The 27,800-nt window shown below is 42.2% G+C and overlaps 1 protein-coding gene and 1 long non-coding RNA gene across 5 annotated transcripts in view; both read left to right on the top strand.

The window, feature by feature from the left end:
- Positions 1-1,433: 1,433 nt before the first annotated feature.
- SHLD1 (shieldin complex subunit 1) overlaps positions 1,434-27,800 on the top strand; it is a 69,701-nt gene continuing 43,334 nt past the window's right edge. Inside the window, exons 1-3 of one of the 4 annotated variants that reach the window (XM_028524421.2) lie at positions 1,434-1,541; positions 9,466-9,644; positions 24,437-25,811. In XM_028524421.2, coding sequence (XP_028380222.1) covers positions 9,470-9,644; positions 24,437-25,473 — 1,212 coding nt within the window. In that variant the 5' untranslated portion in view covers positions 1,434-1,541; positions 9,466-9,469 and the 3' untranslated portion in view covers positions 25,474-25,811. Of the gene's footprint in view, positions 1,542-5,386; positions 7,102-9,465; positions 9,645-15,580; positions 15,734-24,436; positions 25,812-27,800 lie in introns of those variants that run through there. The other 3 variants (XM_036009585.1, XM_036009583.1, XM_028524422.2) reach the window with 3 other exon arrangements.
- Positions 9,652-15,110, top strand: LOC118496794. Its single transcript, XR_004899346.1, has 2 exons — positions 9,652-13,068; positions 13,320-15,110. It is a non-coding gene; the product is annotated as an uncharacterized LOC118496794 (long non-coding RNA).

Raw genomic sequence — 27,800 nt, 5'->3', positions numbered from 1 at the left:
AGGCACTCCCAGACAAAGGGGCCCCTATCTGCATGCCCAGGAGCCTGGTAGCCTCAGCTATAGGACCCCACCAGCACAGCCTTCCCTCTCTGTCCCTTCTCCCTTCCCTCCATGGTTGGCCGAGACTCACTGTCCGGAGAGCTGGGTTCTTGCATCCTGGATGCTACTGAGCCATTGTGGGGTTTTTGTTTGTTTTTTTAAAATTTGAGGACATTCCCAGAAGCAAAATCTCAACAGATTGAGAAAATGTTCTAGCACTTTTGCAGCTTATTTTATATGTTAAAAGGGAAAGAGAAGAGGTAAATAGTGTTATGAAATCCATGATGATAGATTAAAGGGGGGGAAGCAAAATGGGGAGATCTCTAGAATTTGATAAAAAGCAAAATAGAGAAACACATATTTCTTTTATATTTTGGGGTACAGGATAGTTAAATTTAACATTTACAGCACATAGAGACAGTATTCAGGGAACAAGAAAACAATGAGGAGTCTCATGGTCTTGTCCTCCAGTGCTTCAGGTTGTGTTTCCAAGGGGTCTAGAAAAGAGAATTACTCTGCTGTTTGAAAGGTACCATATGTTATCTTAAATGCATAAGTACAATGGAAAGAGTTCACTTAAGGTAAAGACTGACCTTTGCTAAGTAAGCTATAGGCTGTATGTGACTCCTTGCCATGGTTCTTCCAGTTAGGAATTTATAATCCAATCATGCTATGTCGTTATTTACAATCTTCAAGTTTGTAAGGCCTGCCATATGCCACTACCCACCCCAGCTTGTCAGGTTTAATATATGGCCCTTTTTTCATTCATAGCACAAAGTTGGAAGAGAGAATGAAATTTATAGTTGCTGTGCTAGGTTTGTATGAATGTGAAGGAAAATTAGTTTTATTTATTATTGTATATTTATTTTGCCCTCAAAAGTTCTCTACATCTCCTAGGATGTTTTAGCTCATAGTATCTGGCATGTGATTTGCGAAATCTCAGGTTATGCTATTTAAAATATTAACCTCAAGTGCAGGACTCCTATCTTATGGGGTCCTATTCCAAGGTAAGCATCTATAGGAGGCTGTACAGGAAACATCTATAGGAAGCATCTACAGGACTCTTTCAAGAACACGGCGGAATGGGACAATAACCCTCAGTCGTTCTCTCTGTTGTCCTGCAGTTCTGGCAGTCTTGTACAGCTACCTGCATGCAATGTATTAAAATATGTTCATTCTCTTTGTTAAATTCTCTCTACTTTGTATGGCTTTTTTAAAATGTAGACGTTCACATTTTTTAAAACTTTAAATAGCTTTCAGGTTTCCTTTAGTGTCCACCCAACGCATTTCATCAAGAAGCCTGCTCTAGAAATGGCCCAAAGTAGCCCTGTGCCTGCAGAAAGCTTTTTTGGCTGGGGGAACGCCCTTAGTCAAAATGGCCGCAGCTTCCTTCCGTTGCCCTTGCTTGCCCTCAGCAAAGATGGTTTCAAACCTGTCTTTTCCCATAGTAAACATGGCGCCTCCGCTTCCGGCTTCTCAGTCGTTGCTGCTACGACGGGACGGTGAGTGTAATTGGCGAGTTTTTTTAGCGGGTTGTCTGGGTTGATTTAGAAATGGCTCGGGACTGAGAGCAGAGAAGGGGTCCCCCGAGCGCTTCACATCGTTGTATCACAACGTTGTGAAGTTATGGCCGCTTCTCCTGGCACAGTTTCTGCCCACCCACCTCCTCCACCCAACATGTGGGCTCCGGGCTCCGCTGCTTCTGCAGCCTTGGCTTTGGGGAATCCAGGGAGTTTGCAGGCGGTGGATGAGCTTAGGTTCTTCTTAAAAACAAAAAACAAAAAAACAAAAGATAGCCCTGGCTGGCGTAGCTCAGTGAATTGAGCGCGGGCTGCAGACCAAAGCATCGCAGGTTCGATTCCCAGACAGGGCACATGCCTGGGTTGCAGGCCATGGCCCCCAGCAACCACACATTGATGTTTCTCTCTCTCTCTCTTTCTCCCTCCCTTCCCTCTCTAAAAATAAATAAATAAAATCTAAAAAAAACCCCCCAGCTTTGTTGAGTTATAATTTGTATAAATTTCGCTTTGGTAAAAGTTTGGTGACATGGGTCAGCATAACCCATCCACCCCCCTCCTCCACCCAACATGTGGGCTCTGCAGCTTCTGCAGCCTTGACTTTAGGGAATCCAGGGAGTTTGCAGGTAGTGGATGAGCTTAGGTTCTTTTTTAAAAAACAGCATTGTTGATATATAATTTGCATAAAATAAAAATCACCTTGTTAAAAGTTTGGTGACATGGCTTAGGAAAAGCCATCCCATTTTGGGCCTGTTGTGGTTTTTTACCACTAGCTTTCTTTTTTTTTTAGATAATGGTTTCAAAGTTTTTGCATGTAGCATGTGTCAGAACTGCATTCTTTATTGCTGAAAAATATTTCATGTATACATATGCCAAATTTTATTCATCCATTCATTAGTTGATGGACATTTGGATTGTTTTCACTTTTTGTGTATTTTGAATAAAGCTGCTATGAACATTTGTGTAAGACTTGTGTGAACACATGTGCTTTGTTTCTTTTCCCTACACGTTTTTAATTCTTGCTCATATACCTACAAGTGGAATTGCCTAGACAAATTGTAACTCTGTTTAACCTTTGGAACACTGGCAAACTGTTTTCCAAAGAGCTTGCACCACTTTACCTTTTTGTATGTGGATATCCAGTTATTGCAGTGTTGAAAAGACAGACTTTTCCCCTTAGAATTGTTTTGGCACCCAGTGGAAAAATCAGTTGATGAATAGACATTTTTCCACAGAAGATACACAGATGGCCAAAAGACCCAGGAAATAATGTGCAACATCACTAATCATCAGGGAAATGCAAATCAAAACCACAATCAGATAACAGCTCATTCCTATCAGAATGGCCGTTATGGAAAAGACAATAAATAACAAGTGTTGGTGAGGATGTGGAGAAAAGGGAACCCACATGCACTGTTGGTGAGAATATAAAATGGTATAGCCACTATGGAAAACAGTTTGGAGGTCCCTCAAAAAATTAACAGTTCAGCAATTCCACTTATGGTTATTTATCTCAAGAAAACGAAAACACTAATTTGAAAAGATAAACCTGTGTTTATTGAGGCATCATTTATAATTGCCAAGAAACAAAAGCAATTTAAGTGTTCATTGATAGATGAATGAGTAAAGAACATGTGGTATGTAAGAGGGGGAACTGTCTCCCCCAAAAACCCGGAATTTCTTTATAAAAAATTATGTATTTATTCTTACATGTTTAAACTTCAGTCACCTTCAAAGTACTCTTCATTTGATGCAATACACTTACTGAGATGTTTTTCTACTGCTGAAAATGGTTTTTGAACTTGTCGATTCCAGTGTCTTTTAGTGCTTCTGCCGTTTTTTTGTTTCACCTCTTCCATGTCCACAGAACATTTCCTTTTGCAGATTTTTTTCATCTGGGGAAACAAGAAAAAGTTGCTAAGGGTGAGTGGAGGGCTGGGGGATGGGGACCATTATGTTTTTGGTCAAAAACTGCTGAACACTCATTGCGGTATGGGCAGGTACACTCATAGATCACCCAACATGAAATGGGCAAACTCGTTGAAAGAGTCTTCAAAAATTTTTTACTAAAGCTGAATGCAGCTTCTCACAACAACACTGCGTGGTACACTGATACAGATGGGTTCCTAGAACATTCACCTAGCAGAGGAAGCCTGTACTACAAGGAGCCCACCCTTCAGAAGATAATTCCAGTTTTGGGGTGGCCCCTGTTGTATATAGAATGGAATATTACTTAGCCATAAAAAGAATGGAATCTTGCCATTTGTGGCAACATGGATAGACCTAGTATGCTAAGTGAAATAAGCTAGAGAAAGACAAATACCAGATGATTTCACTTATATGTGGAATCAAAAACAGCAGAATAAAAACAGGCTTCATAGACACAGAAAACAACATTGCTACCAAACGTGAGGGGAGTGGGGGCAATTAGAAAAATAGATGAAGGGAATTAAGAGATACAAACTTTTAGTTATGAAATAAGTAAGTCACCAGGATGTAATATAAAGCATAGGTTATATAGTCAGTAATATAATAACTTTGTATGGAAACAGATGATTGCAAGACTTACTGTGGTGATCATTCATAAGGTATATGAACATTGAGTCACTATGTTGTACACCTGAAACTAATATAATATTGTATATCAACTATACTTCAATTTTAAAAAAAGATAATCAGTTGACTATTAAGTAAGATTTTACATTTGGACTCTCAATTCTATTCCTTTGATCTATATGTCTAATCTTTTGCCAATACTACACGGTTTTGATTATTGTGGCTTTGCAGTAAGTTTTGAAATTGAAAAATATGAGTCTTCTAACTTTGTTCTTCTTTTTCAAGATTGTTTTGGCTATTCTGGGTCTCTTGCATTTCCATATAAATTTTTGAAACCATTTTATCAAATGTCTGCAAAAAAAAAACCACATACAAAAAACAGGCAACTGAGATTTTGATAAGAATTGCATTGATCTGTAGATCAATTTGGGCAATAAAATATTGTCTTTTATTCCATTAACATAGGATGTCTTTCCATTCACTTATTTTCAGTTTCTTTCAACATTTATTTTGTAGTGTTCAGTGTATACATCTTATACATTTTTATTATATTCCTAAATATTTCGTTTGATGCTATTGTCGATGGAATTTTGTTCTTTTCATTTAAATTTAATTATTTATTGCTAATGTATATACATATATAAGTTTTGCAGCTCAACTTCCATCTCCAATTTTTCTTCCTTGAGGCTTAGCCCAAGGCTCTCTCCTCTTCATTTATATGTGTGTGTGTATGTATATATACATGGTTAGAACCATTTGAGAATATATCGTAGACATCATATCCCCCTACCAATATATATTTGAGGGGCATTTCTGAAGAATAAAGACATTCCCTTATATACTAGGTTTTGTTAAAAATGGGAGCAGTTTGGGCATGTTGAAAATCTAAGTGGCGATCCAGCGGAATAGAGGCGAGAGAAGGATTGTTGTTGCTGAAGGCTATAGACAGATCCAAAGAGTGGAATCTAAGGTCCAGGTTGGTCCCTGTTAAGGAGAAGTGAAGAGAGGTGACCCAGTGTGCAGGTGCAACAACTTTGTTTTGTTTGGTAGGAGAGTTGAGGAAGTTCCTCTCTGATGGACTCTGTTTTGTCACTTAGGAAATGAGATGTTCTGCAGAGAAGAGGAAGGAGGTTGTGAGTGACGGGGAGGGTCTGAGTTGAAGAAGCCCGGAGAAAACATAAAAGAGTCAAGGAGATCAAACTAATACACAATAATATTAAATACAAACTGATTGAAAAATAAAAAAATTAAAAAGAAAGAAAAAATAATGGAAAAAAGAAGAGTCAAGGACAGTGGGAGAGGGAATTATGAGATAAATGTTTCAGGATTTATTTGACCAGATAGCCCATTCCAGGTTGGTGCTTATTCTTTTAGAGTGAGCCAGTTCTGCCCTGTTCTGTGACCCTGATGACCAGCACATTGGGAGCTGGGCAGATAGTTGCATTCATGTAGGCTGGAGTTTTGCCAAAAGGATATGATGAAGAGACAGAATAGGCAGGGAAGGGAAGTTTGGGGTATTAACCAGACTGTGGACCATAGAAGATACTGAATAAGAGTGAAAGAAGCAGGGTAGCTACTGGATGGGAAATAAAGGGGCAGATGGACTGGAGGTAGGCTGGGAAAGCAGGAGCCTATAATTTGTCTTTTAATTATTACTATTTCAGTTATTGGAGTTAGACATTAGAGCACGTTACTGTAATAAATATTTTGCAGGCTGAAATATATAATTTTTACCACAATTCTATAAGGTAGGCAAGCATAATCATTAAGCCATTTTTATAGATAAGGGAAATGAGGTTAAGTGACTTGCCTAAGGTGACACAGCTAAAAAGTGACAGCAGGGGTTCGAACTTGACTCTCTCCACCTTCAGAGACCCTGTGCATGTCTGGACATCTCTGCAGAGCTTCCTGTTGTGTTCCCACTTCTTTCAGCTAACAGTGTTTGAAAGTGCAAACTGATCATATCACACACCAACTCAGAAGCTTTCATTATATTGAAATTTAAATGGAAATAGTGTAAAAGTAAGATAAATTGACAAATGAAGAGAGAGTTGGATAGATGGATAGTTATGTGATAAGAAAAAGCATAATAAAATGTTAGTTGTGAAATCTAAGCAGTAACTATAATTCTTTCTAGTTTATGCTGAAAACTTTTGTGTAAAATACTGGGAAAGAAAAGCCTTAACTGAGAAAAAGTAAATGAGGTTAAACCACTTCTCTGTGGACACTGATTGACTTGTATTTTAGGTGTGTAAGAGTCTGTAGAGTAACAGAAGAGTGGTTGTCTTCTCTTGGTGAGCAGTTTTTCTGTACTAAGAGACTTCCTATGCCTGCAGTCCCAGACATCTCTTGCATTGGAAAATAATATTTAGATTGTGTAATTCAAGCCCTTTTAAAAGAGGAAAATATGCATTTGTGGAGAAGGAAGTTGAATAACAAAAGTTCTGGGGCAAAAGGTAATCATTGTATTCTACTTGCCAGCCTACATAGATAGTTTCAGACCCTAATAAGAAGTGTTTCATCTCTACCCTATTATTGCTTTCTCCTGTACAAATTCACCAAGTCACAAATAATGTGTTTTACATACACAGATACTTACTTTATAATTAAAGGATTCAGCCTTTTAGTAGGCATTTTATTTCTTTATTTGTTCAAGTGCCTAGTTTGGAATGTTTTTGACTTAATATAAGTGATTCTAAAGGAAAAGATACATATCATACCAGTGTGCTATTAATTTTCAAAAAGGATTCCCCTTGTTTCATGTTGCTAATGACACACCTTGAGCTGATGGTCCATGTCAAGGCACCTTGGCCGGCAGGCAGAATATGCTGATGTCATTCATTGACCTGTTTGTTCCCTTCCAGAAGGCTCCAGAGCAGTGTTTGGTAACAAGAGCAGAGGGACAGGAGCCACCCAGAGCCTGCAGCAGAGGTGTTTGCTGAAACTTCAGGCTTGGTTGGCTAACGTAACACGTGTGAAAAGATAGGACGTGCTTGATCACTCAACTCCTTTCAGAAGCAATCAGCTGATGTCTTGGCTCACTCTTCCAGGGCAAATGTCTCTGCCAGAACAAATGTCACAACAGCATGTGACTCGATGTGCCCAAACAAGAAGGATGTTGCCAGGCCTCTCTGTTGATTTGTTTTCATCCACCTCCTGTCTGTGCCTGACTAGATCACAGTATGGGGGCTGTGCAGGCATAGAAGGCTGGGAGATCTTGGTGCTGAGTTCATCATAGCTTGGTACTTTCTAGATGGGTTTCCTTGGGCAAGTAACTCTACTTGTGTCTGTGTCTGGGTCTGACTGTCTGACTGTGAATGAGAGTAATAATTGGAGGACCTGCTTCACAGATCTGTTGCAGGTAAAGCTCTTAGGACAATGATGGCTTCCAACATGCACCTGATAAATGTTAACTACTCTTATTACTATGCTGTCCATGTTATTCTGGAACTGCGTCTTTCATTCGACTTAACAAGTTCTGACTGTCATTTTAACAGTGGTGTATTCCATTATTTGGAATACTGCCTCCTTCCAACCCCATTTCTTTTCCTATCTTCTCTGCCTCAGTTGGTAATACAACCCAGGTGCCACCCTCAGTGACCCACTGTTTCTCCTGGCTCCTTTATCCATTCAGTTATTAAGTTCTACTCTCATTTTCCTTCCTCATTATGTTCATAATCTGCCCCCTGCACTTGGCCGACAGTGCCCTGCTCTGGTTCACATGCTCATTTTCTCTCACTGGGACCAGTGCAGGTGAATGAATTCCCGTTGTTTTTGAGATTGGCTGCCAGCAGGTGTAGGTCCTTCAAATCCTTCTGCAGATCTGACTATGTTCAGAGGTGTCAAACTCATTTTCACCGGGGTCCACATCGGCCTCACGGTTGCCTTCAAAGGGCTGAATGCAATTTTAGGACTGGTAAATGTAACTACTCCTTAACTAGGGGCAAGGAGCTCTACATTCAGCCCTTTGAAGGCAACCACGAGGCTGATGTAGCCCCTGGTGAAAATGGGTTGGACACCCTGATTGTAACTCCTCTGCATGGTGCATGGTGGCCCGCAGCAGTCTCAATGCGTGGTGTGGTCTCTGACAAGATTTATTGATGACAACAACTTGCAATGCAGAGAGTAGCAGAGGATCTTGGGTCTGCCCAGACTCACAGTTATTTTATAGAGAGGTGGGCAGGGTTGGATGCACCACAAAGAGCTCCCCACTAGAGAACCCAGCCCACAGGTGCGTGTAGACGCAGCAGGATGTAGACTCATTTTAAATAAGAAGTGTCCAAACACTGAACCTAATAAGCCACTTTCATGGTCTCCAGAACTCAGCTAAAGAGTTTGTGTATCCAAGGACTTGATGTCCTTCCCAGACCTGGCACAGGAAGAGGAGAGGGTCCCAGCTGAGACCACATGGTTTGTCCCTCCTGAGTTACATAGTGCGTGACTGTTCCTTGACTCTCACTTTAAACTCCTGACACCCCATGTCATTTATGGTTGCTCAAGCTGGTTCTTCTGGTGTTTACGTTGTCCTCTGGCCAGGGCCTGGCCTGCCTTATGCTTGGGGATAACCGCCCCCCCCACCCCTCACTCCGAAAACCTGCTGCCTCTTCCTGGGCTCTGCTCTATTTCATCATTTTGTGGACAGGGTGTGTTTCTGTGTTTAGATCACCTCAAACTGTAAGCAACTTAAAGGAAAGGTCTATCACATTAACCTTTGTATCCCCAGGGCCTGGCACCTGGCCTGGCACGTTAAGTAATGGATGAATGCATGGTTGAGTAGACCACAAAGGAAAATGCAAATCACCTATAATCTCACTAGCCAGAAATTAAACCACTGAGTTGGTTACCAGTGAAATTAATTTGGGATATACTCTTCCAGATTTGATTTTTCTAGCTATAGGGTTATATTTTTCACACATACACACACACACATCCCACAAATGATATTTTATTGCACAGAATCTGGATCAAACTCTACCTCTTGTTTTAAAATCTTTTCCCATTGAATGTCTCATGAACAGTTTCCCTTCTCATTAAATATTCTTATAGTCCTTGGATAATAGTGCTGCACAGTATTTCATCCTTACCAGACAGATAGCTTATTTTCCAGCTGGAATTATTAATGCTTTCTTTATGTAATGAGAACATTTGTTTCTCATGCTGAAGAAATACAGTAAGCAAATACTAGATTCAAAGTAAAGATGAGGAAGTAAACACACATTATTCTGGTTGTACTGTGCCTTGGCCTTTAAGATTCTGGGATTTTAGTCTGGCAAGTCGTGACTGCCTGTAATGGAGGTTCCTCTTTGCAATACCTTTTGTGTGGATTGTTTCATTTTTTTGTTTTTTATGGCAGGACTATGGCAACTCAGGAAGCCACTCCAGGCAGCCAGTCAGACAACAGTGCTTTGGAACTGCCGTCTGCTCGTGACATAAGAGATTACATGCTGCAAGAAGCCAGCCTGGAGGCCCCCAGCGAAGCTGTTAGTTCTGTAGAAGCCCTTTCTATTTCTTCCTCTTCCGAGGTGGACCCAGGTACGAAGCAGAGTTTAAAATAAACTAACATTAACAAAAACCCCAAACCCTAATGTATATAGGTATGCCATAGTTCGTTTCTCTCTCTCTGTGGAATCATTCATTGGCTCAGGTAGAAAAACATCTTATCTAGACAAAACTGGGGAGAGACTTCAAAGGACAGCCTCCCTGGCATAGTCATCACAAAAAACTGTTTCCTGCAAGCCTTTTTTTTAGGGGAGGGCAGGTCTAAGTCCCTTTCTGATCTCCATCCAAATGCATTCAGAAGCAGGGGAACACTTGGTTCAACAGGGAGAGTGGAATTGTTTTTTTGGTTTTGTTCTTTTAAAACTTCAGAAAATAGCAATGTGGGCCAATTATGCATTGTAGGTAATAGTAATAAGGACTTTAATATTCCTCATGTGAAGGATACTTTGGATTTAGGTAGCAACTTTTCTACAAGTTTCTCTGACTGAATTGCCCAAAAGTCTGTTATTTAAGTTTCATGATAGTTGCTTGACTTAGTGACCATCTCTGGTTGTAAAACTCACATCCTTCTCGTTCCTTACCCAATTCAGACCTGGTGGTCCTCAGACCTGGATTCAGAGCCTGGCTCTATTCTTCCAGAGAATTCAGTGTGGACTTTGTTTTTATTTGTTACTGACTAGTGGATGAATAATACATAAGAAAGCAACTGTCATTATTTAAAATTTGGTTGACAGTTCTAAAAACAAGAAGCATGTTGAAATATTTATATTGGAGTATTTGTTATAGACATCTCATACAAAAAAATATTCTTTTAGAAACTCTTATAAAGGTCTAAATGTGGGAAGGCGCAGTCCACTACGAGGACAATCATTTTGTGTGGTATCGGTGATGGTGCTGGGTCAGATCGTCTGGCTTGAATTCCGGTCCTGCTTCTTCCTGTGGTTTGACCTTGAGCAGGTCACTTGGCCTCATCTGTTTTGGTTTCCTCATTTGTAAAATGGAGATAGTAACATGTGCCTCATTGTGGTGAGGGTTAATGAATATGTATGAGGCAGATGGTGGACTCTTAGAAACCCAACTCTTCATAATCTCACGGCATCTGAGCCACTCAACACACTACCATGCTGACCAGGCTCTCTACATTTGTGACCTTCCACCTCCAGGGGACCCTCCATGCTGACCCTCCATCACACACCATTTTCCCTGTGTGTCCACTCTTCCGTCCTCCTGCATGACTATTTTGTACCTCCTCCTCTCCTTGCAAACCTCTGTGTCCTCCTCCTATAGCCTTTCTCTGATGACCTTACTACCAGGTAACCTGATGAGCTGATTTTCTGTTTCATCGAGAAACGAGAAGCAATCAGAAAAGAATGACTACACACACTCCACATCCACCAGCTTCCTTCCCTCTTGTGTCTGTGGAAGACCAGCCCCTGTTTTATCTTTCCCGTCTGCACTAGATCCTGTCTTCTCTCACCTGCTCCAGGTTGTTACTCTGGTAGTCTACTGTATCATTGGACCCCCACGCCCCATTGTTAAGTCCATCAGACACTCCTCAAACCTCATCCTGCTTGCTCTATCAGCAGCATTTATACAGTTGACTTTATTGTTCTTGAATTCTTTCCTCACTGGGCTTTCTGAGAAGTAGCCTCTCATGGTTCTCTTCTTACTTTACTGTCAATTTGCTGTCAGTCTCCTTTGGTGCTTTCTTCTTGTATCCTCAGCCTTTTAACGTTGGAAAGCCTGGGACTGAGTCTTCAGATCTCTTCTCCATTGTCACTCACTTCCCGAATCTTACCCAGTCTGGGGGCCTTTCGCCCTCAGTACCTTGTTCAGTCTCACATTTCTCTCCAGCTTGGATCTCTAGCTTGACACCTAGACCGTGTTGTATACTTGACATCATCGCTTAGATTTCCATTAGAGTTCTTATTTAAACAATGCATTTTTGTTCTTTTTAGTTACTCTGATTTCTTAAATTTGACACATCCTAACCCAAATTCCTAATATTCCTACCCCTTCCCCGGTCCCTTCTCCCTTCTACACACATGTATACACTTGTTAACATTTGAGACTTTCTCATCTCAAAGAAAGCACTTCCATCCTTCTGTTCACTTAGACAAAAATCTAGGGGTCATCCCCAACTTCCCTCTTGCTCTTAAACCTCACATCCAGTCCATTGGCAAATCCTGTGAATTTTACCTTTAGAATAAATCTAGGATCTAAACAGTTTTTGTCATCTCCACTGCCAACACCCTGCTCCAAGCCAGTATCATCTGTCTTCTGGATAACTGTTACAGTCTCCTAAGTGGATTTTTCCACACCTTCCTTATCTTCCCACAACCCCTTCTCAACACAGCAGCCGGAAGGATCCTTTTAAAATATAAATCAGATCGTGTTAGTCCTTGGTACAAAACCCCCATGGCTTCTCTTCTGACTCAGGCAAGAGCCCAAGCCCTTCCCCATGCCCTCTCTGATCTCACCTGCTCTACCCACATCACAGGACCAGGCCTCTGCCCGACCAAGCGTGTCTCTCTGCCCTGTGTGCTCACCCTCCTGGGAGGCCACCTCTGCCTCCTGTGTCTAAGAGCCAGCTCCCGCTGATGGTCCTTTATGGGTCCTTTATCCGCTGGATGGTCCTTTCCAGCTTTATGCTTCACCACAGATCTAGTGCCATCCAACATCCTATGTATTTAATTGTGGCAGCCCGGTCATAAGGCTGTGGGCCCAGGCTTAAACCTAACTTTTGTAAAGGATTCCCCATTTCACCTTGCAGTTGCCTCTGGCTATGGACCTATCACTGACCTGCTCTCCCCAGGGAGGCTTTTTGAAGGGGCTGCCTACACTCCTTCATTCTATTTCCTCTGACAATTTTTCCTCATTCCTGGGTATGTGACCTCCGACCCCATTACTCACTAGGCTAAGCCTTCTCTTGTTGATGCCAGTCACCTTCACTAGGAGCTACACCTAATGGATGCTTCTCTGCCCTTCTCTGTGTGCTCATGCCCTAGAGGAAGACACTAGTGGTATGGGACATGAGACTTAAGAGTATTTTCTAAGAAACAAATGAATTGGTAACGATCTGAGAGTATTAGAAGAACTCCGAAGCCGTAGTCATTGGGCACTTCAGTCTGGGTACCCAAAGGTAAGTGAGGCTGGGTTACATTTGTCTAAATAAACAGCTCAGCTGTCCTTAACCGACCAACCAGCCACTTCTCATGATGTACTGGCAGAGTAAACAACTTGTTACTGAAGCCAGGCACAGGATTACGAAACTCCCTCCCTCTGCCCATCCTGCTGAGATAAGGCAGAAGGCCCACACCCCAAGAAGGTCTTCCTGAAATACTGTTTCTATCCTGTTCCTCTAAATAAGTGCCTCTGAGATTTCATAGTGTACTGCTTTCCTGCCAACTCCTGTCAAAGTCCCAGTGCCTGGTTTTCAGGCTCCGTGTCATCTGGTGTCTCGGGTATTTGTTCAGAATATTTAACAGCCAGTTCAGCAGCACGGCAGTATTTTAACATGTGGCAAGGCTGTAAGGTGCATGCCAGGTTAACAGACTCGAGAGAACCCTGCTCGAGTCTGACTGCTCGTGACGCAGGCCTGCCACGCCTGTTGGGTCTGTTTTTATGCTGAGGCAGACCTGAATGCCACAGCGGGGCTGCATCGTCCCCCAACTTGAAATGTGCCTCTTTCCCCCTGGTCAACTCCAGTCCACTCTGGAGACTGCTAACTGAATCCATCAGTTTAGTCCTGAGTACATAATTGTCCATGGACATGAACTCCCTGCCTCAAAGATACTTGTTTCCTTTCTTTTTTGTTATGGGCTCAAGGAAAGCATAGAGTGAACAGAATGGGAGCCCTGAGTGAAATGGCTCGGATGGTTTAGATAAACGTCTCGAAAGTCAGGTCAGAAAGCATTCCTGGAGGCCCAGTCCTTTGTGCATTACTATAGCTTGATAAACCCTGGGGAGCTCACGTGGCATATGCCACGAGCGCCTCCTGGCACCTTTGTCCTGGATTGCACCCAACATATTTTCCAATATGGGACAGAGTTTCTTGGAGACATCACGATAAGGAGGTGGAATGTCTCCGGCCTTTCCTCAGACTTGAACTTCTGAGATCAGTTGTTGGACAAATGGGTTGCATGTGTACAGTAAGTTGAATGTTAAACACAATGAGTCTTTGATGATGAAAGGCCCTAGCTGATAGACAGGTAAACTGTGCTTTCATGCCCTCTTATTTTTCTTTTGGAATCTGTCAACATCCCCATCTTCAAAGGCCATTTTATAACCTGTGTGTTTAGGCATTTCATCCAAGAAATCTGGTATTTAAAGAGTAGATGAATATATCTTTTTTCTTTTAATGATCATGAGACATTATAAGCTCTTAAATCCAAAGTTTCAAAGTAGAATTTATATAATTATGGATGTGTTGTTGTCATTTTTAATAGGAGTCAGGATATAGTTTAGATATGGAAATAATATTAAGGACTTTTTTAGAAGAAAAAGAAAATTGTTTAATAAAAATATATTTCTATGAGCATTCAAAGTCCAAGTGTTTACAATAAGAAACTTTTAAAATAAAGGTTTCAAAATATGATGTGGTAAACAAGAATTAATACATATAGTAATTAAAAATTTGGATAATGAAAGTACAACAAAAATACTTAACAACATAGGAAATGTCCAAAGTTCTATCTTTGGATACAACATAATAATTACATGTAATTCTCCTTATATTTTTTAGCACTAGAAATATATTTTAAGATAAGAAGGGAAAAATGACAGAGAGGAAAGAAAAGAAAGTGGAATAAAATAGGTAGAAAATTGTTCATTTTAATAGTATGTGGAAATGATTCTTTGAGGATACAGAATAAATGTGTGAATGCACACAGCAGGCAAACCCTTCAAAAGGATGTTGTCTCACTTTAATGAAAATTCTTTAATGAAAAGAGTAATGCTAAGTTTCAGGTGCAAAGATTAACTTTTTCTCCTTAAGTTTTAGTGACTTTTTAAAATATGGACACATTTAAAAGTGAAGTAAAATGAAAAAAAATTCACAAAGCAGACAGTTTTCATGTTAAAATATCTTTTTACATTGAATTAAAAGACATTTTTTAAATATGTGCATTAAAATGATATGCAACCTAGTGTCTCACCACCCGGCGCCCTCTGCACTGAACCTAAGATCCTGAGGAAGAGGCAGGAGATTGATGAGCCAGGTCTCAGAAGTCAGACAACAAAACCTGGTGCTTCCTGTCACGTATCAGGTTGATGGTTTTGGGGGGATTTTTTTGGAAAGTCTGAATGTTTGTGTGACACTGCATCCCTGCATTTGTTACCACTTTCTGGATTGGATTCAGTTATGCAGATTCAGCCATGTAGACTTGATTTCAGGTCCAGAATGGGGTTTTGAACTTTGTACTTGCTACTGCTGGAAGGCAGCAGTGTGTGCTGACTGTGTGGCTCAAGTAGTGAAGGAGAAGCCATCAGTGTATATGACAAAGGCCCACGGAGTTAGTGAATGGTGTAACTCCTGGGCCATGGCTTTCAGAATGTACTTCACATAGCCCTGTATGGGCTCCGTGGTTGGGAGAGGGAGGCAGTAGTGAATTTACTGGGGCCCTAGACTCTCTATTCTTGCTCATCCATGTTAGCTTATTTACTGTGTGGGTTTCCAGACAAGCATTCATTGGAAGAAAGGATGTCAGGGCCAAAAAGAGTTTGAAAACACGAAGCTCAGGCCTGGCTGGTGTAGCTCAGTGGATTGAGTGCAGGCTGTGAACCAAAGTGTCGCAGGTTTGATTCCCAGTCAGGGTACATGCCTGGGTTGCAGGCCATAGCCCCCAGCAACCGCACATTGATGTTTCTCTCTCTCTTTCTCCCTCCCTTCCCTCTCTAAGAATAATAAATAAATAAATAAATAAATAAATAAAAACACGAAGCTCACCTAGTTGTCTCATTTTCTATAGGGGGAAATTAAACCCCAGGATAATGAAGAAAATGAGCAAGGTCACAGAATAACCTGGCAAGCCCTATTTCCTAGGAGACCCTCTGTACAGGCTATGCCTAACTGTGACTGTTCTGTCCCTTTAAAAAAAAAATAAAAAAAATAAAGTTCTCTATTTTAGGCTGCTAAATTGTAGATAACAGCCAATAGTCATTAGAGATGATAACAGTTTAAGAGTAGAATTATTTTTAAAGGCTCAAGCATGCTATTTGCCATCTGGGACATTTCTCATCAAGCCTCACTTTTGAGTTTCAGGGACACGTGCTGTGGGAGAAGAGACTTGTTTACTTCTGTGTACTTTGCCTGCAGTCACAGTTTTAAAAAGAAATCCCAACCAAGTTGAAAAACTGGCTGTGTTCCTCCCGACAGCCACACCTACGGGCATTTATCTTTTCAGGCCACACAAACAGCGGTGCCCACCCACATGGTCTGACTGGATAGTGCTCCTCAAGGGCTTCCCTAAGTGAACATTCATGCGTGACTTGTTACTCAGCTGTGTCTTCTTAAAATATGAGAAAACGGCTTGATTAAAATTAGTTAAACACAGGGTCTGGCAGAAGTAAGGCCTGCTTGAGTGTGGTGGGTGGGTCCATGAAGGTCTCACACAAGATGGGCAGCAATTTGATCATTTCATCTAAAATGTCATATGGTGTGCTTGAGTGTGATATTGTTATGTTACAGAATGACATACTTATGATTTTATAATGAAAAAGGGACCCTGTATCTAGTATCTAGTCACTAGTATCATTCACTGTTACATATTTATAGGATAAAGAAGACCGTACACAATTGCCCTGGCTGCTGTGGCTCACTGCATTGAGTGCTGGCCTGTGAATCAAAGGGTTGCTGGTTTGATTCCCAGTCAGGGCACATGCCTGGGTCGTGGGCCAAGTCCCCAGTGGGAGGAGTGAGAGGCAACCACTCTTGATGTTTCTCTTCCACTCATTCTCTCTCCCTTCCCCTCTCAAAAAATAAAATAAATAAAAAATTTAAAAAAAGAAGACTATACACAATTAAAGGGAAGACAGAAAGATTAATAGTTTGCCATTTATTATACACTCACATTCCAGGCGTCCTGCTGTGTATTTTATGTGCACTGTTCCTTCTGATTCTCACATCTACCCCTGAGAAATAAATAATACTATAGTCACCATGTTACCTATAAGGAAATAGAGCCTTAGAGAGAGGTTACATATTAATATGTCACCCAAAGAATGGTAGAAAGTTGAGACTCAAATCTGGGTCAGGCTGACTTCAAAGGCAGAACTTGAAAGAAATGCAAACACCCAGGTATGAGTAAGTCCTAAGTAGCATTGAGTCTTAAATACAGTTACCTCCTTCAGTCTCTGCTAGCTTCTTCCTGCTAAGTCAGAATACCATCAATATCAGCGCCCTCTTGGGAGCGACCAGCGTTGTTCACTGCCCACTGTGTTCCCCTTTCAACCTCTCATCTTCCCAGTGTTGAAGAAGCTCTGCCTACCTTCAGACTAATCAGAGAGAAGTCATTGCTTTCTCAGTTAAATTTCTCACACCAGATAGGATTCAGCTTCTTATGTTAAAACCAAGGGGAGGGAAAAAAAGGAAGTCAGGAATTTTAACTCTGTTTGCTGGAATGAATGAAACCCTTGATAATTTTTTCTATGTAGAGAAATGTTCTCATCTGGCCTGGGAACTCTTCTTCTTTTTGGCTCTTTGCCCTTTGAAGTTGTAAATCATGGTTTTTGTCTGCTGAGTGGCTATGCTATACAGACCAGCAAGCTTCCTGAAATTTTTGATAGAGCTCGGTTTTGCCAACCTCAAACATATTAGCAAAACCCAGCTTATTGAAGCATAACTTTTAAGGATAAATGTTTTTAAATTCATACCTGTTTGCCTGTCAGGGTTAATGTTTTGTTCTCTGCTTCATCTAATCACAGTGTCTGCATCTGCTGCCTTCTAAACCTAGCCCTTCACATGTGAGTAGAGAATAAGGGTGCAGTACCTGGCACATAGTAGGTGCTCAGTAAAGGCTGGTTGAATGACTAAATGAGAAACACATATAAGTGAAATTCAATGTGATTTTAAAATAGAATAAAGTATCACAGTACCTTGATTACCAATTTATAGCTTTATCATCATATTTAAGCTGGGATTGATCTTGTATTTTATAAGATGAGAATGTTGCTAAGTTAAATAGAATATACTCTTACATAAGCCTTGCAAGTTGGTTTAACTCACTGGAAAAGTCTTTAGCCTAAACTGGTCTTCCTAAAGCCCCTGGATTTTTTCCTTAATTAAAAAAAAAACAGCGGAGAAATGAACATCTGGGAGGAGTAAATGCCACTGACAGCAGAAAATTACCCCTGCACTTCTCCGTCGTGAAGAAAGCATGTTCCCAGTGGAGGTGCTTCTTTAAGTTATTTATGCAGCAGGTGTTTCTCCAGTCACAGTGTGAGAGGGCTTATGGCGGTAAGGATAGCCCTGGAGACTTTTTTTAAAACAATGTCGTTAAGAAAACTATTCCTACCACATTTTATAGTATATGAGGCAGGTTTTTTGTTTTTGTTTTTGTTTTTGTTTTTTTGCTTACAAAATAATGCAGTTGAGTGGAAAATTTGAATATATTTTAAAAACAAACAAGCAAAGAGACTTAGTCCCATTTCTTTACGATATATAATATTTAGTACTTATATCCAGAATTTTCTTTTACAAAGAACTCTTGGAAAACATTGGGGGAATATTAGGCATAGTATAAATTTAAAAACTGGGTAATTACCCACAGCCAGTGACGTTTTAGAAGTAAGGTTTGGGGGAGAAAGAGTTAAAATAACATCCCGTGTTTTCAGACAGTGATACCTGCACAGCTACTCTGGGTCTAGAACTTGAGAAGTTCCTGGCAAGCTCTTGATTGGGGGCATAGTTTGAATCTACTGCCCTCTAGTGGCTATGTTTTTACATATTGAGCCTTACTAAGAAAGAGAATTTAAATGTACCAGGTATCTAATGCTTTTGTCATTCATTCTTTGCAGAATTTTTTGCCTACTAGGTACCAGACTTAAAGTTGTTAGAGATTATTTACTCCTGAAATATGAGAAGGTCACTGGCTGGTGTGGCTCAGTGGACTGAGCACGCAAAGCAAAGGGTCGCAGGTTCAATTTCCAGTCTAGTGCACCTGCCTGGGTTGCAGGCTAGGTCCCCAGTAGGGGCACATGAAAGGCAACCAGCCATTGATGTTTCTCTCCCTCTCTTTCTCCTGCTGTTCCCCCTTTCTCTAAAAATAAATAAATAAAATCTCTTTTAAAAAGAATTAAAATAAAAAAGAAATCTGAAAAGTTAACTTGTCTTAAGGTCAGCCATGTTAGGTCTAGTTACTGTATGTGCATTCTGTAACCTGAAGACCCCTTTTCATTTACTTTGCTAGATTGATTGCAGGCTGGAATGCAGACGTAAAGAATGATGTCTGTTTTTTCTCTAAACATTTCCCAAGTACAAGTTGTGCTTTGAAAAAAAAAACAAAGATAAGACCAAAGGGTTTAAATTTGCTTTATCTGATAAAATTATAGTAGCCTTAAAGGGTAAATGAAATTTTAAAAATCTTTTGGGATTTCTAATCTGACAAGATGGCATAGACCTGTTTCTCCCTGCTAAGTACAGCTATAAACCCTAGAAACCACGAGGCAACCAAAGAAGAACATGGGCAGGGGTAAGAAGAACAGGGATTGATGTGAAGCCCCAAACCAACTGACTGAAGGAGCGACACAAAAGTAGGGTGTCTTGTGTCTACCAACAGAACAAAGCGACCAGGACCTCATGCATCCTGACCTGAAACCCAGCAACAGGAAGGGGCCCAGATAGACTCCTTTCTTCCCAGGATTGACCTGTTGTCTGTCCAATATCATCAGGTTAACCCAGCACCCAGAAAGAGGGAATTGTTAGGAGACCCATAACAGTAAGTGGTCATGGGAAACTGCCTGAGACTCCCATCCCCAGCTAAACCAGACTTTGGTGGCCAGGAGGCACAAGCAAGGGGATTCTGCCAGTGCATGTATGGTGACCTGGCCTGGGAAGTGCCTTTGTCCCCATGGGTCTAAGACTGCCCACCCCTGCCTACATTCTCTGGGGCACCTGGGAAAGGGGATTCCCACCTAAATAAGCAGTCCGGCCTGGGAAGCCTCTACCTCCCAGGGTGTTTGAGACCTCTCACCCCACCCCAAGAGGCTCCCATGGGCCAGGCCGGTCCTCAGGCAGCCCCAGCAGGACCTGTGGGAGCTTCAGCTGTAGCAGACAAACCAGGCAGACCCAAATAAACAACACAGGCTCTGAACAGTACACTGTCACTGGAACCATGGCCCACCAAAGCAGGTCATGGCCTGCGTGCCAAACCTAAAGAGGGTGTTTGTGAGCTAAAGTAAAGGACCAAAACTCTCTCAACATAATATTCTCTAAACATAGTAGACAAAATGCTCAGGATACAACCGAAGATCCCCTATCTTGGCACCAAGAACTGAAAACCACCAGTTGAATGAAAAAGCAGTCATAGACACCAACACGATGAATTAAATGTTGGAATTACCTGACAAGGATTTTAAAGCAACCACCACAAAAATGCTTCAGCAGGCAATTACCAATTCTCTTGAAGCAAATGAAAAAATGGAAAACCTCAGTGAGGAAAAGAAATACAAGTTATAACAAGAAGCAAATGGAAATGATAGAATTGAACATTGATAATTTTTAAATTATTCTTCAAGCTAAATTCCTATAAGAAAAAATTGCCTTTATCACATTAAAAGTTTTTGATGCATATTCTAATTTGTTCTCAAGAAAAGGCATGAATGTCACTTTTTCCAAGGCTCTTAATCAATACCAGTATCATTTTTTAAAACTTTGCTAATATAGGCAGAAAAAGTAATTTCTTACTTCAGTATGCATTTCTCTGGTTTTAGTGAAAAGAAACACTGTGTTTTCTTGGACATGATTTTTCTACACCTACTGGCCTTCTGACCTTGGGCAAGTTGCTACACCTCACTTTGCTCAGTTCCCTTATCTGCAGAATGAGAATGGTCATCTTGCCTGTTCCCAGGTTGTCATGAAGCTTGAGGGAGGCACTGGGGGTTAGTACACTTGGTAAGGGCTAGCTGTCTTTGCTGCTGCTGCTCCAATGAGTACTGCCACCAGGGTTGTTTCTGGATTTCCACTTCTTTATTGAATTCTTGTCAGGAAGACACCAAGCTTATGAAAGAAAATTGTTAGGCAGTTCTGTAGGAGGAGGTTTCAATCTAGTTGTGATTGTAGCTAAGCAGTAGTTCTCGACTGAAGGCGATTTGTCCCCCAGGGGATATTGGGTATTATTGGGTGTCACCACACGGCGGAGGGCAGTGCTTCTGACGTCTAGTGCATAGAGGGCAAAAATAACACTAAACATGCTACAGTGCGCAGGGCACAGGAATATTCTGGTCCCAAATGTCAATAGTTCTAGTCTTTCCATACCATCTCATTAGTTCATATAGTTCATTGCTTTTCATACTTCAAGACATTATTTGTGCCTTTTATCTTACAGATTAAAAAAATTAATCCCTATATTTCCAAATTCAAATTAGGAGATTTCTCTAAGGGCTTTTAAGACTGAAAAGTAAATTTATATTTACTTTTATATTTAAGTCATTTATATACATGGATTGTCAGGGTGGCTGGTAGGACATATATCCTGGCCTCTTCCACCTCAAACTCAAAGAAATGACTAAGAAAATTATATCTGTCTCTATATCTGTCTTTATTTCTCTACCTATCTCTGTCTCCCTCTCCATCTCAATCTCTCTCCTTGTCTCTCCGTCTGTCTCTATTTCTCTGTCTCTATCTCTGTCTCTATCTCCATCTTTCTGTATCTCTATCTCCATCTATAGCCGTGTGTGTGTCTCACATATCCACATCTCCTCTGTGTATCTCTTGGAAAAGAAGAAGGGGTTATCACTATGGACCAGAAATTCTGAGTCTCATTGAAAGGCTGTGTCTGTCAGAAGAGGGTAAGTTTTACTGTGGTAAAAAACAATCCACAAATCTAAGTGATTTATTTGCTTATTTATTTAATCCTCACCTGAGGACATGCTTATTGATTTTAGAGAAAGGGGAAGGGAGAGAGAAAGAAGGGGAGAGAAACATCAGTTGCCCCCTATCAGTGCCCTGACCAGGGAATGAACCCACAACCTAGGCACGTGCCCTTACTGTGAATCGAACCTGTAACCTTTCCATTTATAGGATGATGTTCCAACCAGCTGAGCCACAGAGGCCAGGACATCTGAGCAATTTAAAAGTGTGCAGTTTATTTCTCACTCAGCCCGCATGTTCATTTTGGGCTGTCAGGGTGGGTAGTAACCCAGGGACCATCTCAAATGTTGCCATTGCCACGTAGAGGGGAAAAGAGAGCTCCAGAGGGTTTCAATCAGCAGTTAAATGATCCCTCCTGGAAGCGACAAGCATCTAACATCACTTCTACTCACAGCTCATTGCTCAGAACAGTTGACATGGCCCCTCTTCCGCCATTGCAGCCAGGAGGTGCAATGCTGTCAGTGGCCTGAAGAGGGGACAATTGGAAATAGTTGTCTTATAGCTGTACCAACTCCCACAAAGGCCCAGGTACAGGGGATCTGATGGAAGGAAAAAGCTGCAGCTGGAAGTGAGCAGAGCAAAGAACCATGGAAGGTGGGAGCTGCTCCTGGGGATATGGGGGCAGGAGCGACCCTGCGCAAAACTAATTTTTTAGATTGCCGTGATAAGAATAGCCTGGGGGAATTGATACCCACTCACATCCGAGACACAGAAGAAGTAGAAGTGCTATAGTTTAAAATTTAGATATTTTTGATGTTTAAAAAACAATGTGCTGTGGAAATTACATGAAGTCTTCCTTATAAAGTCCTGTGTTCAAAGCTACGGTGCCTAGCGCAGCACCTGTTACATATTGTGTGCTCAGGAAATACCCACTGAATTGAGTGATAGCTCTAACTTTCCATAGGAAGAAGCAAACACTGGTTTTTAAATTATCATCATCTTCATCACCATCATCATCATCCTATTATCCTATCTCATGGTTAAGGTTGGCTTTGGAAACAAGTTAGTGTTCTGACCCCTTGCGAGGTCGCTTGAAGGAAGTTTACCTGCCCAGCAAGCGGCCAAGACCCAAATAAAAGGCCTGAGAATTTAGACCCTGACTTCCTTATTTTTTAGCAGAGTCCTCATTTTTCTTTGCAACTTTCTTGACCCACCCCCGACGTCTGCCCTTCTCACCCTCTCCACTTTGTGAAAAGATGTCCTTGGTCCTCCAGACCCAGCTTTCCTGTTGGTGGCTTCTGTCTGCATTGGGTCTCTGGAGATGTTGGAAGTGCAGAGTGGGCTCTGGAGCCAGGCTTGCCTGGATCAAAATCTGCCATGTACTCTATGACTTTGGGGAAGCCTCATTTGCAAAATTTGAATAATGCTGGTCCCTACATCCTAAGGTGAGCATTAAGTGAGGCAATGCTTAGAATGTTCTCTGGAGGGTGCCTGGCAGTGTGTGAGTACCTGATCCACGGTCCGAGTGATCTCCCTTGCCATCAGCACCACCCCCTCCAGTCTCCACCCACATCCAGCTTCAGGACTTCTCCCAGGAGGAGTCTCCATGTCTCTGCCTCCCAGCTTTGCCAACCGGGATGGTGGTCTCTTTGTCATTAGTTTGTTTCATTTTAAGCCAGTCCCCCAACACTACAGAGTCCCAGGATATCCTTTTTAGGGCTGGCTCGGTCTCAGGTTATTTCTAGCCTGTAACCCACATAGCTTCAGAAAGCATTTGCTAGCTCTGTCCCCTTCTGGTTTGCTTCTCTGTGAAACAGGAAAAATACTTTTTTCTTCCCAATTCCCAGGGATTTGGGGGTTTTCTCTTCCTTGATTTGATATTTTATGCCATCTCATCAGCTTGTGTGTGTCCTTAAAGTCACCCTCAGTCCTTGCTGGGGAAAGATAAAGGTATAAATAAATACAGAAACACATAAATAAAATAAAGGATAGTTATGAAAGCAATGAAAGAAATTCAAAACAGCATACATATACAAGATATTTTTAGCCAGTAGGTGTTATCACCTACCAGTGACAGTTGTTGGAAAATCCACCTTTTCATTACGTCTGTTGACCTTAGAAATGTTCAGATTGTAGACTGTGTGATATCTCCAGAAAACAGGATATAAGAAAAATTGGAGGAGGTAAACTTGCTTTGATCCTTTAAAGATAGAAGTTCTGAAATAGTTAAATAGCAAAGCTAAGAATATACTTTTTAAAAGATTTTATTTACTTATGTTTAAAGAGAGCTGAAGGGAGGGAGAAAGAGAGGGAGAAAAACATTGATGTGACGGAGAGACATAGATTGGTTGCCTCTCCTACATGCTCTGACCCAGCACCAAACCCTCAACCTAGGCATGTGTCCTGACTGGGAATTGAACCCGTGACCTTTTGCTTTGCTGGACACCCAACCAACTGAGCCACACTGGTCAGGGCTAAGAATATACTTGCAGCACATGTGGCCACAAGTTGTTAAATGGAAGAACTAACATAGAGATCACACTAAATTTCTCAACCTCAGGAAGTAGTCACTGCAAAGGTCACACACAAAAATGATTACAAAGGGAGTTTAAGTCACCTATGAATAGCAATCATGATAGTGTGTGTGATCCTGGTCAGACTGCAGATGGGAGGCAACCTATCAATGTTTTTTTCTCACATTTCTGTTTCTCCCTCCCTCTCCATCTAAAATCAATAAACATATCCTCAGGTGAGGATTTTTTTTAAAAAAATGAGGATAAGAAATTTTTAATTTCAGCTCCCTCCCGCAAGATGGAAGCAGCTGAAGGAGAAGAGTTACTGCCGCCGCGCCTCCCTGAGCTGTTCGACACCTGCCAGCGGCTTCTGGATGAGGTAGAAGTGGCGGCGGAACCCACCGGTTCCCGGGCAGTGCAAGAGAAGGTGTTGAAAGGACTACACCTCCTGAAGCAGTCTGCCGAGATGTTAGTGCAGCTCGACTCGTTCAGCCATAATGAAGATTTGGAAGAGATTGCTTCCTCTGACCTGAAGTACCTGATGGTGCCAGCACTTCAAGGAGCACTCGCTCTGAAACGGGTCAACCCCAGCAAGCGGCTGGATGATTTGCAGTGGGCTCGAGAACACTTTTTAATCTACTTAACTCAGTGCCAACACTATCATGTGGCAGAGTTTGAGTTACCTAAAACCAAGAACAACTCGGCTGAAAGTAGCATGGCTGGTTCTTCCATGGCACATCCTAACCTCGTGGCTATGGCATCTCAAAGACAGGCTAAAATAGAGAGATACAAGCAGAAGAAGGAGATGGAGCACAGGTTGTCTGCCATGAAAGCTGCGGTGGAGAGCGGGGAAGCAGACGATGAGCATGTTCGTGAGTATTACCTCCTGCACCTGCGGAGGTGGATCGGCATCAGCTTAGAAGAGATCGACAGCATTGACCAGGAGATCAAGATCCTGAGGGAAAAAGATGCCTCCAAAGAAGCATCGGCTCCTGGCTCAACTCCTCGGCCCAGGCCTCCAATGAAACCCTTTATTCTCACTCGGAATGCCGCCCAAGCCAAAGTATTTGGAGCTGGTTATCCAAGTCTGGCATCTATGACAGTGAATGACTGGTATGATCAGCGTCGGAAGGTGGGAGCTTTACCAGATCAGGGAATACCCAAGAAAACGTCAGAGGTCAGAAGAGGAGCTCAGCAACACGAAGAGCAAGAACAAAAGGAGGAAGAGGATGATGAGGGAGCACTCCAGAGAGCTCGGGAGTGGGATGACTGGAAGGATACCCATCCCAGGGGCTATGGCAACCGACAGAACATGGGTTAGTCTTCCCACAACAAGACGGACGACAGGGGACGCACCTCTTCCCCTTGAAGAACAGCTGTGCTGTCTTCCCAGTACCTGGGTTCTGGCTTTAGCTCTGTACCACGAAGGCAAGGACGCTTAATCTTGCTTTGCATTCAAATAAAGTGGCAAGCAATTAAGTGTGTATTTGTAGCCTAGATGATGAACCAGTGGTTCTTGTTTTGGCATTGTCCTATCATGTATTTCAGTTTCTTCACTGGAAAGAAGAGTACTGAGAAGTGGGCTGTATACAGTTAATGGCTGTGTGAATTCTCCTTCAAAAAAAAAAAAAGTCCTTTGTACTACAGGAGCCTGTGCAGGAAGAAAAAAAAGAAAAAGTTTTAATTTCAGACCATCCTATGCGGTGACTTTGGTCTCTGAGTTTGTAAGGCCTCCACATGGACCTCCCCTGAGCTCATCAGGTTTAGTGTGTGGTACTTTCTCTTGTCCACACCGTGTTTGATTGCAGATCCCTTTGAGAATCTGACTGAAGGACTGAAAGCTTTTCTCCAAAAAGGGGGGGGCCTTAAATGTGGTGTGTGGTTTCAGGGGACCCTCTCCTCCAAATCCTAGACCTAGAATTTAACATTTAAAGGAATAAAGCAAGAATGACAGGAAGAGGTAGTTGCTCTTTGGGGGTTGGCACCGTGCCTTCCCTCCTTTGATCAAAAGAGGGAGCTGCCTGCTCCTACAGCTGGATCAATGAAATTCTTGCCAAACAATATAGAGAAAAAAAGAATCTAGCGTCTCTTGCTGGTGGAAATTGCACTCTTTCATGGGATCGCAAGGGAAATATTCCAGGAACCCACATGTGGGAGGTTGTGACATGGTAAGGTTTATTAGGGGCAGAAATAGAAGGCTGCCCCCAGGTTCCCGACGTCTCGTCTCCACTTTTCCCGTTGTGGAAAAAGCCCCACTTTGTCTTCTTCAGGCCCAGAAATAGGGCCAATGTCCAGAGATTCTGTGCTGTGACAAAGTTTAGTCCATATTAAAGCTTATTAGTCCAGTTCCGGCTGTCCTCCGGCCAGCTGGCACTGCTGTATCCAGGGCCCAGGCTTGGCTTGGAGCCTGCTGATGTCCACATAGCTCCTGGCCATGCAGCTGTGAGGGCCACATGGTTGCTGTGGAGAGAAGACACGTGAACAAATGAGGCAAGAGCATGTGAGAGAGAGAGAGGGCGGGAAAGAGAAAGAGAGAGGGGGAGACATAGAGGGAGAGAGAGGGCGGGACAGAGAAAGAGAGAGGGGGAGAGAGAGCACTTCTTTGTTAGGCTGATTACATTATCTTCAGCTTGGGAAGGACCAGGTGCTTCTTCAAACTAACCAATCAACCTTTCACGCTTTCATGGGCTTTTGATGGGTCCACCCCCTAACCAATCTATTTCCTAGACCTTCCAGGGTTCTGTGTCCCACGTCCAATCTGATTCTTTCCCCAGGCTACACAGACAGCCCTTTATGGTCACCATCTTGGTTTCTGTGCATGTGCTTACCACCCCCTCTCCCCCGCACATTCCCCAGAAATCCCAATCTGAGACCAGAGGCCAGGCTGTTCCCTACCTGGGGAAGGGAAGGGTGTGAATCCCCTTGGTGGGGCAATGCCGTGATTCCCCTGAGTGTGTGAAGCTGTAGCTTCCTGATTAATAAGCAGGCATATGCTCTCTAGTCAATTATGTTTAATAATGTCTGACTCCCTTTGCTTCCTTCCTTTATTAATATTCAGCTACCTACACTAACACTTCCACTCAGTCTCCTGTGTGTTTGTACATGACCTTGCAGGCCAGTTTTGTTTGCTCAGTGTCTGCCACACTGTATACTCTTCCACTCTGTTAGAGTGGTTTGTGATTGTACAAGAACATTTCAGTGTGGCCTGACACAAGGTGTACCCCAAGAATTCCATCACAGAAGCTGCACTGGCTGAAGGTGACCATCTACTGTTTCTGTCACCAATCGTGCATCCCAGTGCCACTTTACATTTTGTGACTGGCGTAGAAAGATGTGCTGGTGTATCAGACAAGAACTGGCATTCGGAAGCAGGGGCTTGTTCAATTTTGCATGAGATGTTTCCTGTTGACCTGGAAAACGTGAAGCGTTTGAAAGCAGGGGTAGAAAACACAACCCCCGAGATTCTACATATTCAGACTCCTTGGCAGTTTGTTTACTGGAAAGCAGGCTGTGTGCTGGGGCGAAGTGAAGCTCTTGCCCTGCCCAGGAAATTTTGGTGGCGTCCTGGCAGCAGGAAGCCTGGCAACATTCCACAGTGATCAGCTAAGGGAAAAACAAAAATCCTAACCCCGGATGCCCTTTCTCCCT

Source organism: Phyllostomus discolor, chromosome 9, assembly GCF_004126475.2.
Source record: "Phyllostomus discolor isolate MPI-MPIP mPhyDis1 chromosome 9, mPhyDis1.pri.v3, whole genome shotgun sequence".
Classification (NCBI taxonomy): Eukaryota; Metazoa; Chordata; class Mammalia; order Chiroptera; family Phyllostomidae; genus Phyllostomus; species Phyllostomus discolor.
This window is presented reverse-complemented; position numbering and strand designations above follow the sequence as displayed.